This window comes from Anser anser, assembly GCF_964211835.1.
Source record: "Anser anser genome assembly, chromosome: 6".
Classification (NCBI taxonomy): Eukaryota; Metazoa; Chordata; class Aves; order Anseriformes; family Anatidae; genus Anser; species Anser anser.
This window is the reverse complement of record NC_139726.1, coordinates 40,566,129-40,591,236: the sequence shown is the minus strand read 5'-3', so window position 1 is coordinate 40,591,236 and position 25,108 is coordinate 40,566,129. Positions and strand designations below refer to the sequence as shown.

Genomic DNA, 25,108 nt, shown 5'->3' with positions numbered 1-25,108 from the left:
AGTTATTTATTAAATAAGTAATTTGATCTTTTAGTCCAGACAGGACTTTCTTAAGTTTGGAGATTACAGTCACTAATAATGAACAATAAAGTAAGCTCTGGACTCTAATAATTTTTATCAAAAGTGTGCTGCTTTGATGCTTAAGTGGCATAGTTACTACTGGTAGGTGGCACAGCCCAATGCATCTACCTTATCAGACACAGACAACTCTGGTGTTACAATGCTTCCATGAGATTTCTGTGCAAAACGAGTATAGGATTAAGGTATTTATTGTAGAATTGTAGCTTCTGTGCTGCATGAAGCGTTCTGCTTAGAAATAGAACTGATTTTGTGTGTCCTGTGGTGATTTTCTGGGATGTCTTCCATCTCTTTGTACTGCTTTTAATTAATACCTTTTGTAATTGCACTTTATACATTAATAACACTACAAAGGTAATGTAGGTGGAAACCATACATATGGATGCTGACATATCTCATCTGTGGGGCAGGATTGCCATTGCAAACGTTTATTACCGGCCTCAGGCTCTGACTAGTCACAACTGCTATAATGCTGCATTGTCTTGTAACTGTATGCTGTCTTTCTTCCTTTAATGTGATTTGGATTTGTTTAATTGGCAGCTTTTGAATATGGTTTAGGGTAGAGGTCATAACCATAGTTCATACAACAGCATAACAGTCTTGAGATTAAAGCTTGAATAACCAAAAGAAACAGTAATTTTGCATTTTTATTCAGTTTATTTAGTAAGGCCACTTGCAAGGTTCTCCCTGTTAATATTATGTTACCTATCTAACTGCTTGTTAAACAGTTGTCTCTTAAATTTTTGTTCTTCCTTCTGATCAACATTTGATACTGTATTGAAGTCCCTCAATACCATACTTGCAAAGTAAGGAATGTAATCTTGGCATGTCTGATGGAGAAAAAAAAAAGAGACCCAAACCACCTTGCCTTGTGAGGTGGTTTTTCCTTATGTCAAATGTGGTTTACATCACAAACACAGTAAGAACTGCTGTGAGTACTTTTAAGTACTTGTTTAACTGAGAAATAAATCTTGTTTAAGCGGAGCCACACAGAGCTGCTTGCCCAGGACCATCTCCAGATGGCTTTTGAATATCTCCAAAGGTGGTGACTCCACAACCTATCTGGGCAACCTTTTCCAGTGCTCAGTCACCCTCATTTTTTTTTATTATTTTTTTTTTTTTTAAAGTGCTTCTTCAGTTCAGTCAGGATGTCCTGCATTTCAGATTTTGGCATTTCCTCTTGTTCAACAAAGATAAATGCAAAGTCCTGCACCTGGGGATGAATAAACTTGTGTACCAGTACATGCTGGGGGCTAACAGTCTGGATAGCAGCTTTGCAGAAAAGGACCTGGGGATCATTGACAGAAATACATAATATAATGCAAGAGGAATGTCAATATAAAAATTGAATAAATGGTCTTACATCACTAAGAATCAAAGTCCCATAACAAATTAACTTTCAAATAACAAATGTATCTGAAATCTCAGTCCTACAGTTCTTAGTAAGTGTCTAATATAGATAATAATTAAAACAGGTAAATAAAATACAAAGGAAGAAGGTATTGTTCATAAGTATAAGCTGACTTTAATGGAAGAAAATTCTTTCTTGATCTCCTGCTAAACTGTACAAGCAGATGAACAGGCAGGCTCTTGGCTTTCTTTAAAAAGCTCCTGCACTGTCCATTTTGAGCTTGTCAAATGAAAGATTACTACAGATGACAAGACAAATTTGTGTTTGTGCTTGGGGAAACTCTTAAGAGCAAATTTGAAATTAATGTAAGCTTTAAAGAGAATCATGTGTTTACTGAATGTAGAAGGAGGGAAAATGAGACCTTGTTCTCTTGCATTTTTTGTTTTTCTGTGTAGGATTACTCTTACATTTTACATGGAAGATCATCAGTCTGTAATAAGATCGTAAATTTCTGATAGATCCAAATCTTAATCAGTGGACTTCTAAAGTGGAAGAGATTGAAGACAACAGTCCAGTAAAATTTCTTTATGCCAATCTAATGTTCAGAATGATGATTTTGAAATCCTGCCTTTAAAACCCGTTGCTTTAAATGCACTTAGTAGCCTGAAGAAAATTTATCTTTAGTTGGAGCTGCTGTCCTTCAGTGTTGAAGGAAAGTGCCTCACTACAGTAAATGAGCCTGTAGTATACTAAATATTATATGGAAGAGGAGGAATAGTATAAACAAACAGTAATTGACGAAGTCAGTGGTGAAGGTGAGATGTCATGTTTGCAGGGAAAAGGCGTATTTTTAATGACACATTTAATATATAATGTAATGTTTAAACTAAGGATTATTTTTTTTTAATCTTTTAATTTATTTTTATTTTGGGGGTTAAACAGTAGTACAGGGTGGAAACTCAGTCTGAAAGAAATGAGGTCATGTTAATCGACTGGTCTCATTTGAAAGCGTGAAATCTGTTAAGCTCTGGTGTTCTTGTTTTATTTCTAGGTGATGGCTGAGCTGAGAAGCTTGTGAAGCTTATATGAAATATCCTATAGATATTTCTGCTGATGAGTAGTAAGTCAGATGAAAGAAATGAGCATGTCCTAAGACAGCAATAGATCTGGAGTATGAATCCGTGTACAGAAGTGAGTTGATGCCAGATTTGTTAACATCTCAGTAGCTTGATGGCTGTCCCTTATTCTGTAAATCAAACCCATCTTTCTGCCAAAGCAATAAGGGGACAGTGCACAATCTGACTACAGAATGTTACTTCTAAAGAAGTGAACTGTGAAGAAAAGACTCATGAATTTTGATCATAAGGTCTTGGAGAGCGTCTCTGGTAAGTTGGAGAAATAATTCTGTTACAAGTCCTGAATGTATCTAATATTTTAAATAATACCAACCTGAAAACTGCCTTGAATTTGATATTCTTTGTATTGCTTACCTGATATTGCAAATCAACAAAAATGGTGAGTCCTTTAATTAGCTTGTAAAATCAGTTTCCATTGTAAGATGTTTTTGATTCAGTGTTAATTGTCAATATTGGCATTTCTTCCATTGAAAGATACTGAAGACAGTCTTCATCTTTGGTGGAAATGTTCAAAAGATAATCATTGTATACCCTTGATGTGCAGTACTTTAGCAACTTAATGTTCCTTTTTTGCAATAATCTCAAAGAGACTAAGGGGGAAAAACAGGAAGAGCTAAATTTTACTGTTTAGAAGTTTGGGTACCATGTTCACATAAAGGATGATTCCATATGGATGATAATAGAATTTAGTATTTAAGTTGCCTGATTTTAAGGTAGTATTCCGTTGATATTTTTATTTACTTTATTCAAGCCTATGTTAATTACCAAACAAAACAATAAACAGAAGACAAAGAAGTATGTGAATTTCATTCAGGAAATCAACTGAATTTCCTTCAGGAAATCAACTGCTGCTAAAATGTAGGTCTGTGTTTTAGTTCAATAAGCAGGGAAAGATACAAATTGAAGCTCATTAAATGCACTGTATTTAAGAAGTCAGATGGAGCCATGGCTAGAACAGCTTTGCAGGAAGTTACGGAATCACTTGGGGATGAGGAATTTGCAAATACTACAATATCAATCAGTTTTCTGGTAATTTGTCCAGTACAGAAGAATTTTTTCAAACCTACTGAAAGTTTATAAAAGTATTTTATAGTATGTAGAATCTATACTGCTGTAGCATATAATAAATATATGGCATATTCAATAGTAATGTACTGTTAGTGGCATTTACTCACTTTTAGATGTCTGCTCCACTGAGGACCTCCCTGAGGTAGAATTGGTGAGCATGCTAGAAGAACAGTTGCCAGATTACAAGTTACGAGTGGACTCTCTGTATCTGTATGAAAATCAAGACTGGATTCAGTCGAACTGCCATGGTCATCTTCCCAAAATCTCTTCTCCAGTTCACAATGAGGAGACTTTCCATTACATGAGTGAGTATACCTGGGCCTAAGAATTATTTTTTTTTTGGCATTGACATTTATTGAAGAGCAAAATGTAAATATAAACTGGTTAATGTTTAAGTGTAGTGTTCAAATCTGGACATTTTTGCAGAGGTGGAATGAAAAGCTGAGTACAGAGGAAGTGCTTGTAGTTCAGCTCTGCCATTCTAAGAGCTGAGCTAGCATGTCCCATGGCTGCCTAATCATTAGATTTCACTTAGAAATAAGAGTGGAAACATCTGATAGTGAAAAAGAGGAAGGAACCTAGAATTGTGCTAGATTAGTTGTGATACGAGAGGTATGGAGTATACAGCAGTTCTGTTTTTATGAACATTAACAATGCTATGGTTCTTTTGATGGTATTTGTTCTGATGTTGTGTGTCAATGTTGCTTTTGAAATGCTATTAATGGTTTCTTCTGGAGATACAAATTGTGTGAATGTCCTGTAGGTGGGTACTATGTGGATGTTGATCACTGTCTTCAGGTTCTGAAAATACTAAGTAACTTTTTGCTACCAGTCAGTTGTGATTACAGCAGTCCTTAAAGCTAGCAGATCATTAAGAAGAAAATGAACGGCATCGTATCATGTGAAGAAACCTTCTATACCGTTTGATTTTAAACATATATAAAGGTTGCCAGAAGAACTAAACAGTAATTTGCCTGAAATTTCAAGTGTTTTCATGTGAAAAGAGGGGAACGTTGTAAACAGTTTAGAGAAATGGCTACGTCCTGTTTCCTCCCTCTATTGGAAGGAACCACTTGGGAGAATTAACTTGGTATTTAGGTTCAACTTACTATTTCTCTGTAATCAATGCCTCTCTGACGTATGTGTCACCTCTGCACAGGGATTTTTTGTTGTTTGTATTTTCAGCCTCCACCCAGGGCGTATAGCAAATGATTAAGTAAAAGTAACATATTACCTTTTACACATGCAGCAATCCCTGATTTAAAGCAAGCTTGTTTTTGATTGAACTTTCATGCCTGAATTTTTTTTTTTAACTGTGGAAAGCATTTTGAAAGCCACTTAATGATTATTGCTTGGTCTGTTTCTGATAATAATACTGTAAACAAATAATTTTATATTGAGTGACCACTTTTATAGTTCAATTGAAGTGATTATGTGTAGTCAGTGGGGTGTGTACTTATCTCTAAGCTTTAATTAGAAAGAATTGGGTTCAAAGTCTGTCAGTGCTGATAGCAACTTTACATCAAATGTGTCTCTGGTCAGTGCCTGCATTTCCAGTGTAATGAAGCACATTGCTCCAAGAGAAGACACTTCAGTCAGCGTGAGCTTGCATTTTCAAGCAGTGAGAGGTGGCAGGGGTTTTAAGTCATGATTATTTGGCTGTCAAAATACTACAGAAACTGGTGTCTTCCTCTTTCACCCAGCAAGAAGTTCTTTGCAACTACAGGAATTTCTCCTGTGAAAATAGTGAACTGCTTGTGAGAGGTGTTGTTTTTTTTTTTAAACAGTTTTCTTAGTTTTCTTGATATTCTTAAAAATGCACTGTAACTATCATTGTAAATGTCTGTCCAGAAGTGAATCTTTAGAATGAGTCTGTCTTAGAATTTTAGGATAACATAGATGCTTCTATATGTGAGATTAAAATTTGGCTGCCCAACTTGGATGTGAAATACATCACGTTAATTTAAAAGATCACTGTTAGGTATAACTAACTCTGTCAACACTGTTGTAACTGTTGAGTCATATAAATTCAAGAGAAATATGCTTTTTTGTTTCCCCTAGAAATTGGCTAGACAAAGAGAAGGAATGTAACTGTTATCATCTGAGCCTAGTAACTTACAGGAGAATACTGGGAAGGTCCCGGACAGATAGAAATAAAAATCAGTATTTAGTTATAGTCACTGCTAAATAGCTTGTTAGCTGAAGTTTATATCTTTCTTAGTATTGACTGGAATTGGGAATAAATGTGACAATCATAGTTGTGAAGCATAACTTGGGAGTTTTATGCATCTCTCTCTCCCTCTATATACAAATGGAAATTTTTTGCAACTTTTGCTGAAAAGAATGGTGAACTTATCATTTGACTCAATTTGTATTTGACATCTAGGGGGAAAATAGCAATGCAATACTTGCTGCACTTGCTCCTCCTCTTTTTATAGCTGCTGCTGCCTATTAGAAGGTGGATCTAATTAGCGATCCACTTAGTGTGAGTTCCTACTGGTACTCACCTAGTCTTCTGTGAGGTGGAAAAATATTTTCTCCTTCAACTTTGGTAGAATAAGAAACCTCAAATTACAAAACATCTGTCTTTAGAACTACTTTGTATATGTGAATAAAGGAACATGGCACAACATAACAAGAATATTAACCAAAATGAAGAGTTGCTTGCAGCCTTCCCATGGCGAGGTGAGTAAGCAGAAATTGCACGTGTTCACAGTAGAGAGTTATAACAACTATGTATAATTTTTTTCTGTAGTGTAAGAAAGTAACAAAAGTTGTATGGAGCTAAGTTTCAAAGCTGTTCTGAGATTTCATTTACCAGAGCAGATATACTTGTTTGTGTTTTTAGGAACCTACCTATCAGAGTAACCATGTATGTAACTAACATAGATCTTTATTAAACTGACTTAGCACTGGATAGAAACTTCTACTTGAAATCATCTGGTGGGAATACTTACCACAGGAGAGCTGGCTATAATATTCTGCCTGCTAAGGGCTGGAGGTTATTGGGCAGTGAATTTTCAAAATATTAGTAAGATGAGTGCCCTCTCGGCAAACGATGTCAAAGTGGCACAGTATAACTGACCTCCAAAATGCAAATACAAGTACTTTAAATTTTGTAAGGATGGTTTTCTATTTTTGTACCACTTGGAAATAGAGTTAGCAAATGGCAGTGCTTTAAATTCAACACTCCTTAATAGCATGTGTTTGATTTTTATGCCTACTAATCTACTTGGTAAAAAGTATTTGATTTGTTAGTTTCATTTTTCTTCCCTGTTAAACTGCTTGAGGTTTACTGAACTGTTTCTCTTTCTTCTGTATTGTTCTTTCTTTTCTCCTGTCTTTCAAGACTATATAAGTTTTCTTCTATACTAAAATGCAACTTATTTTTGTTCCTAACGTATAGCCTCAGTGTTATGTTATGCAAGGTTATCTGTGGGCATTACCTACATAAAGGATATACATAGCTTACATAACACGCGTATATAAAGTTAGTGTGCACTTCAGCTTAGCACTTCTCTATCTCATAACCACATCAGCAGCCCTCAATAAGAACAAAGACAAAAAAACAACAACAAACAGAACCAATACTACTATGTACTCAGAGCATGAATCAAGTCTCAACAAGGCAGAAAAATCTCAGAAATAGATTTAGACCAAATCCCATTATAATCTCATAATAATTTTACAATGCAGAGATGATAGAATTAGTTTCAAAACAGGTTAACTTATGTCTTCAATTGAAGTAGATACTTTCATATTTATTCAACTTATCTTGCTGCCTTCTTTGCTTTCATGGTCCCTAAAGCAAAAATAGCAAATTTAAGGCCACACAGAAATAAAGGGAGAAAACAATTATTTTCTACTTGCTGTCAGCAAGCAATGTTTTGCCATGTCTTGGGAAGCAAGGCCTCAATACACATAGTGGTTGCTCAGGAAGACAGATGACAAGAGTCATAACAAGAGTCCCCCCCCTTCTCTTTCCTCTGCTCAGCTTTTATTGCTGAGCATGCTGTCATATGGTATGGAAAATCCCTTTAGTTTGTTTAGGTCACTGGGGGGGGGTGTGTGTTAAGACAGTCTTGCTGTCAGTGCTGTTCTAGCTACAAGTGCAGAGCACCACACTATATGGGCTGCTATGGGGAAAGTTAACTCCATCCCAGCCAGACCCAGTTGACTATTTCCTTGAATTTTAATTTTTTCTCCTTTTTATTCTTTCTTCCCCGTCTTTCCTTTTCTGGTACTGTAGCTCTTATTGAACTTCCTCCCTCCTCCTTTGCTGGATCTCACAAATTTGGACAAGGTAATTCAGATTTCTTCTTTACTAGCATATTCTGTTTCTCAGGACAGTGTTTTTATATTGTAGCTCCAAGTTTTGTTCAGAGTTGTGACAAATTCTTTTTGCTCTTCATTTCTTCTTGACTTAGTCCTGTTTTTGAAATACTACTTGTTCTCAATAAAGTCTGCAGGTGTTTTCAGCTATATATGGATATACATTACTTCTCTCTCTCCCCAGCAGGCTGGATGATTTAATAGCTTATCTGTATTCAAAAAGTTGATCTAAAGAGATTCTTCTCCTTTTTCTAAATTTGAAGGATGTGCAAGCACCTCAACTTCTTTCTGCTAAAAGCTGTAAATGCTCAATAGTTTGGATCAATCTCTTAAATGAACATCGTTTCATACTTCTGAAGTTAAGATGCATTTTGATAACCTCTGCTAGTTTCCACAACTAGTTGCTGTATTTGAGCATGTATAAACAATGTCCTCTGTGTTTTAGTTCTCTCCCTTCCAAGCAGTCTTCTTGTACTTAAGCAACTTCAGTAAGTATGCTTTTTTCTTCTCAGTTTTAGGCACAGATAATGTGGAGCAGAAAACCTACAGTGACACTGACGTGGTCAAACATCTGCTAGCTGAGGTATGCTCATCTCTGTAATATAATTGTGTTAATACATATGAGGACATGTATTTGAGGAAATTATTCAGCTCCTGGAATTTTTGCTTCAGTTATCTTCAGGAGCTGCTTATCAAACATATGGCTTCACAAGAAGCTGTCCAGTCATTTGCACCACCTCAGAAACAAAATTTAGCAATACTATGGATACCTCATAGGAGCTAGCATGTAATGAGAAAGAAAGAGATTTCTTCTGCTTTCCCAGTGCCACTTGGCTTTTACCTTCTCATCACTATTCCAATTAAGCAGTCTGTTTCTGGAGAATCTGTCACTTGAAAGACAACAGGCCTAAGTGTACACGACTTCTTGGAATGACACAATAGAGCCCATATAACTTCACCAGTGCTGTACCCAGGTTAGGTGCCCTCCCCCTGTTACTGACAATGACTGTGGAAGAGAAGCATAGTGATGGATGTGTTTTGGATCCAAAGGATGAAACATTAATTATTGTTTTATCAATGTTGCAGAAGCAATCCATTTGAGAGTGAGTAGGGATCTCAGAGTGCTGTGTTAAACAGTAGCTATGAAAATCTAAAATTACTCTGTATTTAAACTTTATCTGATTAAAAGTAGACACTTGTACACTTTTTATGAGCAGAAGGACCGGGACCTGGAACTGGCAGCTCGAATTGGACAAGCCCTGCTTAAGCGAAACCAGCTGTTGACAGAACAGAATGAAGCACTAGAAGAACAGTTAGGACAAACTCTAGATCAAGTGAGTGAATATTTTTTTCATTTTTTTTCCATCTCTTTATGATGATGAGAAGAGAATTAATAAAAACATATTATTTCATTGTGAAAACAGTTGATTTCTGCTTTCAAACTACGTAAGTATACTTAGAAAACATTCTCCTAATTACCATAGTTCAGTCAGCTTTCATGGTCCAAGAACTGACAAGCTGGTGATCTTCTTTTGTGCTAGGTTAACCAGCTGCAGCATGAACTATCAAAGAAGGATGACCTACTTCGTATTGTTTCAATTGCTTCTGAGGAAAGTGAAACAGATTCCAGCTGTTCTACACCACTTCGTTTCAATGAGTCTTTCAGTGTATCACAAGGTCTTTTGCAGCTGGATATCTTGCAAGATAAACTCAGGGAGCTGGAAGAGGAGAACCTTGCTCTCCGATCGAAGGTATAGCTGACTTACAGTGTGTACCTTATCTACTGGATATGAGATAAATTGGGATTGTTAAAAAAAATGCAGCATCTAGGCTTCTCTCAGAATATATAACTATTTTGTTTCACTGTATGCAAATCATATCCAAACACTTTTCCTCCACGTCCTTCCGTTTCCTTTACTACTATTCATTATTTTCTGAGTCCTCTGGTACTCCTTTCTCAATACCTTTGTGGTATATGATGAAATAGGGGAACCTATGTGAGCACCCAGCAAAAGTAGTTGGACCCATCAGGTCCTCAAGTTTGTGCGACCAGTTCTGGTGTAAACCTGACTGCAATTAGTAGCAGTCTTTTGTGAATTCAAACTTTGAGTTGACAGTACATCTTTGTCAATGTATATTCAGTCTTAAGGATTAATAAGCTTTCATTCAAATCCTCTTAGAGACTCAGTAAGTTCTGACTATGTTATTAGTTTCCATATTTTAATTGGTCTCTTTCATGTATAAAACATTAATATAGGTAAGTGTTCCTTTACAAGCATAGGGACTAAATGGCTAGACAAAACAAATGGCTATAGAACTCATGAAACCAATGGTCACAAGATTTGAAATCTGCAGATGCACAATGTCTCTTGTTTGGAGGTGGAAAGTGGAAAATTTGTAAAACAGGAAATCGGTCAAGTGTGTGTTTGTTTGTTTTCTCCTTTTAAGAAAGTTTGGGTGTCCTTTGTAAGAAAGCTGGGTGATTTGTTTGTTTGTTGTTTTTTGAGCTTGTTACAACAATACAGTGAGAACTAGAATTCTTTAATGTGAAAAGATACACTCTTCTCCTTGATTTGTCTCCAAAATATTCAGAATGAGATGCACATATTCCCTAAAACTCTTAGGAGCAAATGGATAGTTCAGTAGTGCTGAATAGAAAAGAAAGAGGGAAAGGTCAGATTTATTTTATTATGCTCCTAACCCCATATATGATTACAGAACTTTATGGACCAGGGGTGAATTCAATCTATCTTAGTGGGGGAAAGAATGGAATTAAAAAGAGACTGCTATCATTCTGTGATATAACATAACCTTCACTGACTTGAAGTAGCCTCAATCATATTGAGCCTGTATTTGCACGTTTTTATTTTTGTGTAACAGCTTTATATAAAGAAGTGTGTTTATCTACACTTGTGTAGCTGTACTTCTGCTTGTTTGGACAATCTTTAAACACCATTACTAAGTACTAGGGTGAGTCAAATGCAGTCCTGTGAACTTGCATGCTTATGTGTGCAAAGTTTAATATCAGGAATCATCCTGACAGTCCAAATGGAGATGGGAATTTACTATGATCGATGTTGTTTAGACCTGTTGTGATGCAGTCTCTGGCCCAGAAAATTTCCGGTCTAAGTAAAACAGTTGAGGAATAAGGGGAAAAGCTGTTCTATTGAGAGCTTTTCAGCACTGTCATGGAGTTGGCTAAAAATTTAGTTTTCAAAGTTTCATTGCCTTAAGAAGCTCAAAAGCAAATTCAGTTGTTTACTTCTGATTACTGTGTTGGTTTACATTTCCATACCAAATTACATATTTCTGCAATATTTTTTATTTTAGTAGAGGCATGAGAGAGATCAGGTTTTGCTCATGTGTCTGTGGGTGGATGTCTGTTATTCAAAAGTCATACAATTCAGGGAAACAGACTATGGTGGAAAAAAATGGTTAGTAAGGACAGAGAGATGCATAGAAATCAGAGAGAGAGGAGAAATTCTTCCGTTGTAACAATATCCAAAATAAAAACATGTAACATTAATATATGTATGGATAAACTGAAATTGGAAAACCAATAATTTTTTTTGAAGGCTTGCCATCTGAAGACAGAAACCATTACGTATGAAGAGAAGGAACAGCAGCTAGTCAGTGACTGTGTCAAAGAGCTCCGTGAGTATCCAAGCTGTTTCTCACAAAAGCAAAATAGTATTTGAACATCTAGTGCCTAAACCTTCTCTTAGTTATCCCTGAAAAATGAGCTTCAGTAATTTCAGTCTTATAGTAAATCTATGAGGTACAAAAACCGCTATCAATGAAAGGGTATATTTAGCTAATTTACAGTATTTTAAAAAATAAATATTTAGCACTGTTAGAGAATCATTTTTCTAACTCAGTTGGTTAGCACTGATGGAAGATTTTTTCTTGTTTAGAAATAAATAAGATAGATACTTTGTTGCTTAAAGGTTATGCTTCTAAATATGTAGTCCCATCTTTATGCAAAATCGATCAGACTTTACTATGACTTTGCTATCCTTTCAGGTCAAGTGCACAAGAAACTCCAACTGTATAAAAATATTTCAGCTTTCTGAGGTGCTTTGTCACCTTAGTTCATGAGATGTTCAAAGGAAAAAAAAAAAAAAACTGAAAACTCTATGCAGTGGGACTTTGGGGAATAGATAGTCACCAAAATCAAAAGCTAAGTAGGTGTATGTTATGTTGAGAAGGTATGACAAAATCTCTTTGGTTACAGAGAATGGTAGTTAATAACAAGATCAACTCAGAACCTGACTTCATCATATTCCAATAAGTCTGGCCCTGCTCATGAGGCCCTATGTCATTTAAAATAATTTATAGCAGCTTGCTTTGGATTATGTTATGGTCATTACACGTATCTGTGCTATGTATGTCAGGTTCTGCATACTCAACTCTTAATATATTACACCTGCATTTGAAGTTAACTCTCTTTCTCTTCCTACCTATCCCTTCTCTTTTTGATTTCCTTGTGCATATTCTAAGGCTCCTACTCATATGTACTCTGAATTAACTTCCTAAGAATATCAGCTATTTTGCAGATTGTTGTTGACTTTCTGGTTGATCTTTTCTGGTGTGTGTGGTTTCTTTTGTTTGTTTTTTTTTGGGGGGGGGGGGGGGTGAGCCTTTGTTTGTTTTGGGGAGGATATTTTTTGTTTCAGTTAGTTGGGGGGAGCGAGTTGTTTCCCTTTCTGTTTCCTTTTCCTTTCTTCTAAGTTGCTTTTAATTTTGTAGGGCAAACAAATGCTCAAATTTCCAGAATAACAGAGGAGTTGTCAGAGAAGAGTGAGGAGCTGGTTCGCTACCAGGAAGAGATCTCATCCCTTCTGTCTCAGATTGTTGATCTTCAGCATAAACTCAAAGAAGTAAGGGAGTGCTGATGGAGGGTGTGTGTGTATGTGCGTACCTTTCACGTACATATGTGCATGCTTATAGTGGATAAAAATTTACTTGCAGACCAGGGGTTATATCACAAGAAAGTGGCTGTTTCAGGAAAGTATGGCAGAGGATCGACTTCCTTAGGGGAATTGGCTAAGAAAATAATTAGCGCTTTTTTGTGCTTTCAGCATGTGATTGAAAAGGAAGAGCTGAAACTTCACTTACAAGCTTCCAAAGATGCTCAGAGACAACTGACAGCAGAGGTACTTAAGGCTTTTGTGGGTGGATGGGTAGATGGATGGATGGATGGTTGGGCGAGTAAAGAGAATACAAGAGGAAAAAAAACTAAATGACTATTGTGGTTTAACTTGTCAGGCAGCTAAGCACTGCATTTTGTTCAATCACTCCCATCACCACACTCCCCCAGTGGGATAGGGAAGAGAATTGGAGAAAAAAAAAAAAAAGGGGTTAGAAAAACCTTGTAGATTGAGATAAAACTTGAGTAAGATAGAAAAGGAAGGAAAAATAATAATAATGATAAAAGAACATACAAGGCAAGTGACGGACAGTGCAATTGCTCACCACCAGTTGACCAATGTCCAGCCAGACCGCAAGCAGCAGCACACCCCTCCGCCAGCCAACACCCCACCATATTTATTGTTCATCACGATGCCATATGTTACGGAATACCCCATTGATAGTCTGGGTCAACTGTCTTTGTTCTGTCCCCTCCCAGCTCCTCAAGCACAGCCAGCCTCCTTGCTGGCTGGGCAGCACAACAAGCTGAAAAGTCTTTGACTTAGTGTAAGCACTGCTCTGCAACAACTGTAACATCAGGGTGTTATCAGTGTTATTCTCATCCTAAATAGAAAACACAGCACCATGCGAGCTACTAGGAAGAAAATTAACTTTATCCCAGCTGAAACCAGCATAAAAGCAGCAAGAACTTTTAATTATTTAAAACTTATGTTTTTTCATTGTGGTTGGAGTCAAATGATGGGGGAAAAGAATAACTATGTTTAGTTAAGTCTACACAAATATTTTTGTAGTTCACAGGAGTCTGAAAGGCATACAAGGTGTTCAGACTAGGTAAATTTTGTTGTTATTAGTAGTTATGAGAAACGGAGTGCTTTCATGTGAATATTGCTGCTTATATCAATACTGTAGCTCACTAGATCTTAAGGAAATTCTCTTTTGCTTCTTTTGCATCAATATTTGCGGAGTTTTTCAAGGTATTTTACTTTGAATTGTATACTCTTGAGTATATATGTGTCACAACTAAAATTGGTATGGGTGATATGCTGAGCATTGTCTATTACTGCTTCCAATTCCAGATGTTGGTGTGTGCTGTGCAATGGGAGAAATATTATAGTCCCATCTATATTGGTTTCTGTAGGAGTTACTCAGCTTTACTGTGTATTTTATTTGCTTCTGTTGAAGTTTAATGGTATCACATATACTTTTTTTCTTTCAGCTACATGAGCTGCAAGATCGGAACGCAGAGTGTCTAGGGATATTGCACGAATCACAAGAAGAAGTGAAGTTGCTGCGCAGCAGAGCCCGCTCTGTTGCTTGTCTCTGCCATCCCCAGTTACATGGAGCATTTCCTGTGGTAATAAATACTGCTAGCATGTTGTATACCTACTGGCACATATAGGGCCTGTAATAGCGTAGAACTGTAAGAGTAAAACAGCTGTTACAGGAGCTGCAGTGGAAGCGATTTTGTAATAGGCAAAGGAGCTGAGCTAACAGTTTTTCATTTCTTTAATGTGTACGCTTCTGATAATTTAATGTTTAGTAAACTAATCATTCATTTACCATTTTGTGATATTAAAATGTTTTTTCCTTTTTATATGACTTTTCTGTTAAGTACAGGAATTGGTATGATCAATAGCTAGTGCTCCATTATGCCAGTATATGTGTATTAAATTTTATAACTTGACAGCATTTCTTTAAGAAACAAACCTTTTTTTGAGAGAGAGTTCAAACTGTATTTTTCTTTCTTTATGTAGTTTATGATGTAATTTTATCTCCTCAGCTCCTTATCTTGTGAGATTAAATTTTAAGCATAATCAGAAATATATAACCTTAGGCTAATTGCTGAAGATAACTAAACCAATGGAAAAAAAAGCATTTATTTTCCTCTTCTTCTAAGTGTCAGGTATATTCTGAGTAGTGTACTCACAAATTTCTGGGCTGTGCTGGGACTTTGTCAGGCTTTCGTTGATCATTCTGCATATACAGAATCCTTCATGTATGTTTTTGACCTTGTAAGAAGTGCTCTTACAGTTGTAGCTTAACTTTAGAAATTAACTTTAGAAGTACCAAAAAAGAACAGATTTTTAAAATGAAAACTGAACCCAAACCAGTTATATTTAGGTGTAATTATGGTGTAAAAATTCTCCTGCTTGCCACCCCCTTCAAAGACTTACAGGTTTGTGTATTACACACAGCGTGAAACATAATAATGAGGGAAAAAAAAAAAAGAAATTTTAGAGTATTTTAAAAAGATATTTTCTGCTAAAATTGTTAGGAAGAAGATTTCTATTAACATGTCAACTCTTCTGGTTCCCATTTTTCTCTAGGATTCCCTTGCAGCAGAGATTGAAGGGACAATGCGGAAGGAATTGAGTCAGGGTGATGAATCTCTTCTATCCAAGCAGAAGTATGTTTTTAGATCTCTGTGTGTCATTTCAATACTTTTTCATGTGCTTGTATTAAGTAAGGTGAAACTGATTTCTGGAAATCTATAAATGTGAATGTTCACTCTATGATAAATTTTCTACTTTTTTTTTGTAGTATTTGTAACTTCTTTGCAGTATTTGTAACTTTTCAACTTCAAAACCTGCTATTATTTGATTCCATTGAGGAAGTTGGGAATTTGCTAAAATGTTAATTCATTCTTCAGTTTCTGGGATTTTTGATGCAGATGCTCTGGTACGCAGCACTAGTTTTATTGCTTTTACTGCTTATATAAAAATCTCTGGCAAATGAAATTATAGCTGAAAGACTGCTAACAGTTTATAAAGCTGAAGACATTCCTGAAGACTTTACTTTTGAGCAAGAGTTAAATATAAGCTCCTGAAATTTATCAGGTGGTTATCAATAGACTGTTTTGTTCTTTCAGGTCAAAGTGAGTGGTAATTCAGATACTTATTAGAGCAGTACTCCCTAAAACATGGGTGTGTTAGGCAATCCTGTTCTTCTGGGCTTAAATCTTTTTAGTCCAGTGTCTGCCATCTTTTGCAAATCTGTTGCTCAAAACTTTGTTATCCTTTAAAAAGTGTTTCTGAAACTCATGTTTGTTTCCTTGATTTTTCCTGCAGGGGTCAACATAAACGAGTATTCAACACTGTCAAGGTTGCTAATGTCACTCGTGGACGCTCGTCTTCCTTTTCTGTCCCATTACCGATTCCTGGTTCTAATAGGTCAAGTGTTGTTATGACAGCAAAGCCTTTTCAGTCTGGCTTACATTCGGAGGGCCAAACACAGATGACCCAGAGGAGCAGCTCTGAGAAGAATTTGAAGTAGGAAACACAGTCTGTTGTCTTTCTAAACTAAGTGACTTAAAACTAAATCCACACTGGACCTCTGCCATGCAAAAGAGAGAAATATTTAATTTGGCAGTCTTAATATCTATTATTATTTCATGTTTCTCACAGGGGCACGCATAAGTGTGGCCAGCCAGGAACCCCTGGAGACAATGACTTAGTCACAGCTCTGCACAGGCTCTCCCTCCGTCATCAGAACTACCTGAGTGAGAAGCAGTTCTTTGAGGAGGAATGTGAGCGAAAAATGCATTTGCTGGCTGAGCAGAAAGAAGGGGCAAGTGGTAGTAATACACCAACAGAAAGCTGTTTTTCCTTGGGTACAAACTCAGAATTCACTGATTTCTCTGCCAGCTCTAGTAACCTCCGTGTCCTCCTACCAGAAAAATTGCAAATTGTCAAGCCCATCGAAGGTAAGAGGATGATCTTCCTTCTCCTAGAAAAAGATTTCACATTAATTTGCCAACTAAATTATTGTTGGTGTGTGTACAGGTAGATGTGATATGTAATAAGAGGAAGAAGTAGCATTTGCTGGCTATGTACCAGCTAGCTCACCAGAGTGTTGCTTTGTACTTGGCTTTCTTATAAAGGTGCTAAGTGTTAGGCTTTTTCTTGTGCTTGGCATTGCCATCCAAGCGCACTATGTGTATCAATGTCCGCACCAGTTGGCTGAAATTTTTATAACAAGCATTCTTGTAACTCAGTGTAATTTTAAGTAATGGCTCTCAGGAACTCTTCTTTTGACACACCAGGATCTCAGACCCTGTTTCACTGGCAGCAGCTTGCTCGACCCAACCTAGGCACCATTCTGGACCCAAGACCAGGTGTTGTTACAAAAGGTTTTACCCCTCTGACTGATGATGGTGTGTACCACATCTCTGACTTGGAGGAGGATGATGAGGAAGAAGGTGAAGGAGGTATAACATTTCAAGTGCAACCATCCTTTCCAGAGAAAAAGAAGTGTGCAGTGTCAAAGCAAGAGTCAGGGATTTTCCTGTCACCTATTACTTCAGTAGCAGTACCACTCACTGGTAAGAAGCATAGTTAGTAGTTTTTCCTCCTTTTGCATGCCAATTTCTGCTTGTTTTTTTTGCAAGGACTTCATCACTGTTTATTTGCTGAGTTGTCTGATTACAGTGTGGGATTTCAGACTGGAATTTCTTTTCAGGACTTTTTTTTTTTCAGGACGTTGTTAACATTTATTTTGGTTTAGGAATTTGCCTCCAAGAACTTAGTTTTATGCAGTTCCATACTACAGTAATTCAAAGTGCTAGCTCAAATACAATTTAATACAGGTGGTACAGTTGCTTCCAGTTCTCTTCATCTTCAGAGCATTTTGCAAGGTTAGAAGCCTGTGTCTGTGCAGAATGATCCTTGCTTTTAGGTTCAGGTTGGATGTTAGTGGTTCTTGTAGTGCTAGTTGGCTTCTGTTGTTATTAATGTTACTAACGTTTGAAGAGTGTAGTTTCAGCTCATCTTAAATTGGGAAAAAAAGCATAAAGCAAGTAACTAAATGGATTTTAAAATAAACTGATTGTAGTATCTTTTTCTCAATGGAAAATATTTGGCCTTGGGGTAATGATGTCTTTGTTGTGTTTGTTCTTTACTTCAAAACAAAAAACAACAACAACAAAAAGATTAGCAATGCTAATAGCATCATCTTAAACTTTGCTTTCATTAGTACTAATCAGTCTTACGGGATGTAAATTCTCTACATTGCAGCCTCAAATCCTGGAAAATGTCTATCTTCAACAAATTCCACATTTACCTTTACTACATGTAGAATCCTTCACCCATCTGATATCACCCAAGTTACTCCCAGGTATGATAACATCCTAAGAATTGCTGCGTGGGATTGAACAATTGTGTTCTGTCTTCTGATATATGAACAAGTTTTAAAAAATACCAAGACAGTTAGGCAGCACATAAAAAGTTACACATAAAAATGGTTGTATTTACAAAGGGGAAACTAGAAATTCTCCACAGTGAGAGTTAGAATAGGTTAAGGTAACTTAAAGGAAGCAAATTTATACTCTTAAAATAGCAAATTCCTTGTATCATATACCTGTTGTATTAAAACAAAAATAACAACAACAAAACCCTGACATAATATGTTTTATTCTGTCCTTTTTAAAAACTAAGTTATTGCTGGATGTCGATGTTCTATCTAATACACTGTAGTTGAGCACAGTTTATATTTCTGGTTGTGTAAAATTAAAAAAAAGTGACTATAGTATTAAGGTTTTCATGACAATTGGCTGAATACATTGTGGCTTGGCTGGTTGTGCTCTTTAAAGCAGAATACCAGTTTAAGTGGGTCAAGTGTCCAATTCAAATTGCAAATCCTGATTTAACTTGTTTGCATTTTTTAAGTTATTAATCTCCTCTATTAAGAGTCCCCTAAGTATGTCCAACGTCCAGTATCCATCAAGAAATGTCCTTTCAGAAAACATAATTATACTCAGTGTTTCAGGAAGCATCATCTTGAATTAATATAGAGCAGAAGAGATTGCAGCGTTTGTACATGGGAAATAAAGATTAGTATTTGTGTGATACACTACAGCTAGTATCATTCAACAGGGTCTTTCATCCAAATGTGCCACTTGTTAGAGTTTTATCATAGGTAGCTTTGGGTATTCAGGTTTCATTGTCTGGAAATTTAGCAATTCAACTAATGTGTTCTTCAGCGAAGTTTCTCGATGTTTTGTCATCTTAAATGCCTTTGTAATTGTTTTATGAAACGTTCACCTAAAAGCTCTGAACTGACAGCTGGTCTTGAAAAGTTTTATGCTATCATATCTAACCTTAACTTCAAAAATTAAGTTTTGTTCTAAACAGAAGGTAAAACACAACAATGAACTTGATTATAGAACACTTGGCGTAATCTTGTCATAACAATTTATTTTTCTTTCATAGAACCGTAGAATGGCTATGGTTGGAAGAGACCTTAAAGGTCACGTAGTTCCAATCCCTGCCATGGGAAGGGACACCTTCCACCAGACCAGGCTGCCCAAAGCCCTATCCAACCTGGCCTTGAGCACCTCCAGGGATGGGGCATCCACAGCTTCTCTGGGCAACCTGTGCCAGTGCCTCACCACCCTCATAGTAAAGAATTTCTTCCTAATACCTAATCTAAATCTACCCTTTTTTAGTTTAAAAACATTACTCCCTGTCCTATCAGAAGTTTTTCCTCTCCATGGCCAGACATTAAAAATTATGTATGAAAAATAAATTCTTTGGTACTTACACCAAAACCTCTCTGTCAACCAATTTCGTCTAGATATTTTGCAGAACACAAATAGTGAAACTACTAAAGCTGAAGTTACCAGAATAAGTAACAAGAGTTTTCTTTTTCTTGTTTCTTTCATACACTAAAAGGCACATACAGAGTCAAGCAGGTATGAAGATGTCTAATGTGTGTATTTTCTCTGTTTCATTTTTATTTTATTTCAGCTCCACGTGTGCCCCATTTTCACTTGGAAATAGTGGCAGCAGCACTGGAAATCCAGTAGTGAGCACTCCAGCCATGTCTTACAGGCTTAATATTGGAGAATTTCTCACCAACAGAGGAGATTCAACTACTACCCTCAGCAGCACCAGCAGTCTGGCACAGCTTTTGCAAGAACGAGGCATCTCTGCCAAGGTTTATGATAGCCCCCTATTAGAAAAACTGCCTTTGCTACAGCCCCCTCAAACAGTCCCTTTTCCTTCTACTCCACCCAATTCTCCCTCACATTCACCTTGTCCTTCCCTTTCACCATTTGAGCCTCGAGTGCATCACTCAGAAAATTTCCTGGCTTCCCGACCAGCAGAAACATTCTTGCAGGAAATGTATGGCCTAAAGCCCTCCCGCAACGCTCCAGACATAGGCCAGCTGAAGATGAACCTAGTGGACAGGCTGAAGAGGCTGGGTATTGCCAGGGTGGTTAAGCCCCCTGAGACAGAGGACCACAGGAAGAATCAGGGGCCAGAGGTTAGCTTGCGGAGGCAGGACTCAGCTGTGTTTTTAAATGCTGGTAGCAACTTAATGGCAGGACTGAGAAGAAACCAGAGTCTTCCAGCCATGATTGGAGCACTGGGAGCTCCAATCTGCACACAGTCGTCAAAAATGGATATCCTAAAGGAGGATTGACTGGTATGGACTTCTAGCATAGTAAATAATATTTGAGGGATAAACATCCAGTATGGGCATGGTTAGGTGTGTTACAGAAGAGTTGAAGAAGGCATGTGCATGTTAAAAGATGGGGGGGGAGAGAAGTGTTGGGATCAAGGAGAAAAGAACAATGCTTAGGTTTGAGGAAGAAGGCTTTGGTGGAAGATAAGAAAAGAAAGAAGCCAAAGCTTAGTTTTGTGATCCCTTCAGCATCTGTCTTAGCTTAAATAAAAGACCATTGTAGACATTCTCAGTATTTTAACCTTTTAAACTGTATTTGTAAAACCATCTTGCAGGTGCTGTTCTATTTTTTCTGTCATATGACCATAGGATTTTACTATTTGTTAGCAGTCAGACCATATCATTTAAATACAATATTAAAATAATGATCATTCTGACGAGCATCATTGGTCCAAGTTTTCTGTAACAAACAAATGCAAAAACTTGGGACATTTTTGATTCTTGTATTTTCTAGTTCAGAAACCATACTCTTTTGAACTCCCCACATTGAGAATCAGGTGAGAGAACCTTTAATTCTATGTAAGAAAACAGTACTTATACTTATGAACACCAAAATATGTGGTCAGCATTTGTTTTTTAAGAGTGCAATTGTGCTACTGAGGTATTAACAGAAGTTAATTTCTTTCCAGAGCTTCTGAAGCATACAGTGGAAGGTGCAAAGAATAAGAATTACGAAGCAGAAAAGTATATATTAGGTGAAAATTTCAAGCTAAGAAATCTTTCCAAAGTGTCCCATGCATCTTTTTAAATGAGGGTATTTTTGCACATGCAATAAAATCTCAGGCACATTCTTATTTCCTTTTGCAACACTGAAACTAGGTTCTCAATTCAATTATTTCAATTCTATTTGAAATACACAGAGAGCATTTACTTAAGTGCTTGAAAATTCCGTAATCTGACTCTTCTCTTGACAGGTAGACATTCTATACATTTTAGAGTTTTGCAGTAAACATCATGCCTTTCAGTCAGGTATTTCTGATTTTAGGCAGGATTTTGTTTAAAAGATTTCCTTCAGAGCAAAATTTACCATTCTATATTCAGAAACGAGGTGAAAGCTAGTATTCTTTGTAGCATTTTATGAACACATATTTTATTTGTACACGTATTTTGAACACGTATTTTATGATACACATTATGAACATTTTATCTGTTGGAATCCGGTGTTCCAATGATGGAGAATGGTTCCGAATCTGCTTTTGAACAGAACTAAGGCAGGCTTTCTGTCCCAAAAGAAAAATCATTTGGAGAAATCTGATTTCTGAGTGGTATTCAGCGAAGTGTTATTGTCCATGCTGCTTTTTGGTTTCCTTTCTGTTCAAGCTTTTAGTTATAACTGAATAATCTACAATAGATTTGTAAGGTAACTTAAAGAAGAAGAAGTTTTTGCCCCAAGTTCTTTGGAGGAATAGGCTAGTGACCAGAGTGGAAAGGGATTCTTAATCTGTATGTGATTTTTCACTGTACTTATCAACATATTTAAATTATTTTAAAGTTTGTTTCCATACAATTAGATAAAACAGTCAACATTTACCTTGGCTGTTGTAGTGTATGTGGAACATAATGGCTGGTATCTTTTTGGGTGCGTGGTGTGAAGCATTGGTATAATTACACTGATTTGCATTTGGCATATGGCACAACAAAATAATCAGCACCATTTTTGCTTCAGGGTTGAGTGGAATAGGGTAGGAAAACAAAGCTTCTTCAACTGATTTATATGTGGCCCTTCTGCTTGTACATCCCTATAGATCTTATGATGACTCTTTGATATAGCAGTCTTTTTTTTTTTTTTTTTTTTTTTTTTTTTTTTTGTAAAATTAAAACGAGTAACCACCTCAAACTTGCACAGGGATTCTCAACAGAAACTTGTCTGTCAGCAGCGCACAGAAATATTCAGGAATTCCTGGAGTTGCCTTTTGATATCTAAGCAAAAACTTAAACTTATAAAAGGTGAATTTTATTTAAAATACTATATATGGGTTAATATTTTTTTAATGAAAAATATTTACTTCTTTTGTGTAAGTATTTGTTTGTACTTCCTTAACTGTGCACAGGGTCTTACCTAGCTAAATAAGGTAAGAATGAAAGGGCTGGGAGGAGGTAATGTTGCTCTCCAGTGAACTAAGGAATGAGTTGACAAAAGGTTAGACAGTTTTGGTATAAACAGAGAAGTATATAATGTGTCAAAAGTATGTCCATTTTATGTACATTTATTATAGGAATACATGTAAGTAAGTGACAGACAATTTCTAAAGGTATATCACTGTGTTTCTAACTAGCTTCATTAGTTAACACACTGATCGAATGGCTGGAGTTATCAACATAAACAGCAAATCAATTAAATCAGAATTCCTTTGGCAGACCAGGTTTCCATTAAAATTTATATAACAGCACATTAATTAAATGCATGTTTCTCTTTGGGACACTTCCATATTCCATAGCCTAGCAATATAAACTGGTTCAGTTCAAACTGTGTTATGGATATGTTGCAAGGTTGTTTGTTTGTCTGTTTTCTGTAGGATAATGTATTCTCAGATACTTTACACAAGGCAGGAAGATGATGAAAGAATTTGTATACTGTTGCATTTATCCAGTTTTTGATGCTGTGGCACAGTGCTATTGAAATTCTGTTGTGCTTTTTGTATGCATGTGTCTGGCTTGCAGCAACAGGGAAAGATTTACCACTTCTTCCAAGTTTACTGCTTTGTGCCAAAACCTAGAAGACAAACTTTTTTTGAATAACATACATGTTTCTGACAATATATTAAAGTTGCCATTGTTCTAGGAACTGATTTGGCTTGTTGCCTCTTACAAGAGATGAAATGAACTCGCGTGACTAAGATGACTGAGCTCCTGCATAAGATCATTTTGTCCTGTGCAAATGTGATTTGGTTGAGTGAATTAATGGAGAATTGATGGAGAAATGCACTTGGCAAAGGTTCTGTTACCTTGCAGGTTTGAGACAAAAATAGGTGTTACAAAGAAAGAAATTACCCATGTTTGTGAAAGTTTCAAGACACTGGGAGAGAAATTCTTGTAGTTTTTACCTTTACTCAGATTGGCTTAAACCAAGTACAAATATATAGCTTTCTAGTTTTATAGACATACAGCTCAAGTTTCAGTGTGTTTGATAAACTTGGAGATAACTGCACACTTCAAATACCTGTGGTTGATGAAGCCAAAAGTCTACTTTAAGTTAAAGAGCAGCAGAGAGGGAAGGAGAATGTTAGGTTTGGGCCTTCTTTGACTGTTACACAAGAGGATTACACACAATGTTTTTGAATGGTCTAGGAACTTTTGTTGTTGTTGTTTTGTTTTTATTTTCATCAGCTTATTGCACTTACTGTTGTTTTACAGTGGAATGTAAATTTCATAATAAACATGTATAACATGTCATTTTTCAATATATTGGTCATCTTGTGTGGTTTAGTCCAGGTATCGTCTCCTATACTGCAACGTTCTTTAATAAAACTAAAATTAGACCTTTTTAAAAATCGGCTGGAATTTAGTGAGTGGTGCACAAGCTTGGTGAGCTGATATCTGCACAAGCACTGTCTGTAAAAGCTATCTGACAAATGGATTCAAAAATTTTATCAGGCTGTGCTAGGCTGTTTGCTGTTGTGTTTATACCTAAGCAATTAAAGGTAGTATAGATGTGCAATACAAGCTGCAGTTAGACTTTGATTGCAATGTAAAAGTGTGATAGTTAAATCTAGAAAAAAAAAAGAAAAAACACACTTAAAGAGTACCTTCTGCTGCATTTTGAAAAGCATTTTACGTAATGAAAAACTTCACAGAAATTCACGAATAGCTCATCAATTTCTAGACAGAATGTGAGCCTCAATTTAAATGAATGTCCTCGTGTTTTCTGTTACTCTTGTAGTTGTTTTTCTCTCCTATCATTTTACAGCACATAATGTGTTCTAGCATTATGGTGTCAACTAGCAAAAAATAGAAAAGAGATTGGACTTCTTTGCTAGACTTAAGTATCCATTAGGCTGGGGAGGGGTTCTGCATTTATGGTCTCCTGTTTGGAAGTATATATTCTTCCCTCGTTTTCTTCAGGCCTTCAAGGGAGGATTGAGTCTTTTTACACAGAAGTGTGTGATCAATGCTGTTGTTTTTCTGTCTTAGTAGCTGATGTTATGTCAGCCCTCCTCTATATTTGTCATAAAATGGGAGAAGAGATTGAAACCAAGCTACTTACCCTTGAGGAGTACTGCCTTTGTGCAGGTATCACTGAAGTTCCCTTTGCACATTGGTGCCAAATTTTTGTCTGTTATGTCAGCCTCCAGTTGTGCATACTTCCAGTGCACACTTCTGCAGGTGCTTTTCTGGCTGAAAGGCTCTTATCATTTTCCCCAAAACACTTGGTTCCTTCCATGGTACAGAATGGAAGCAGCATTGATTTGCAACTAACGGGTTCTTACTCTGGTTCACCGAACTTAATTACTGGCAGTGGTTCCTCTAGTAGTCTGTGTGTCGAACATTTCAAGGAACTGGGAACCACCACTATCCTACAGTATATATC

The 25,108-nt window shown here is 36.6% G+C and overlaps 1 protein-coding gene across 24 annotated transcripts in view; it reads left to right on the top strand.

Annotated features, from left to right (window-relative positions):
* The window catches only part of TRAK2 (trafficking kinesin protein 2), a 42,029-nt gene extending 17,969 nt beyond the window's left edge, over positions 1-24,060 (top strand). For 11 of the 24 annotated variants that reach the window (XM_083842568.1, XM_083842561.1, XM_083842567.1 and 8 more), the window contains 16 exons: positions 2,481-2,814; positions 3,747-3,938; positions 7,883-7,936; positions 8,478-8,548; positions 9,183-9,299; positions 9,507-9,716; positions 11,541-11,619; positions 12,715-12,845; positions 13,047-13,121; positions 14,333-14,470; positions 15,444-15,523; positions 16,185-16,385; positions 16,521-16,819; positions 17,159-17,437; positions 18,129-18,228; positions 19,860-24,060. In XM_083842568.1, the coding sequence (XP_083698694.1) occupies positions 2,778-2,814; positions 3,747-3,938; positions 7,883-7,936; positions 8,478-8,548; positions 9,183-9,299; positions 9,507-9,716; positions 11,541-11,619; positions 12,715-12,845; positions 13,047-13,121; positions 14,333-14,470; positions 15,444-15,523; positions 16,185-16,385; positions 16,521-16,819; positions 17,159-17,437; positions 18,129-18,228; positions 19,860-20,538 (2,742 nt within the window). In that variant the 5' untranslated portion in view covers positions 2,481-2,777 and the 3' untranslated portion in view covers positions 20,539-24,060. The other 13 variants (XM_083842559.1, XM_083842562.1, XM_083842563.1 and 10 more) reach the window with 7 other exon arrangements.
* The last annotated feature ends 1,048 nt before the right edge of the window (positions 24,061-25,108 follow it).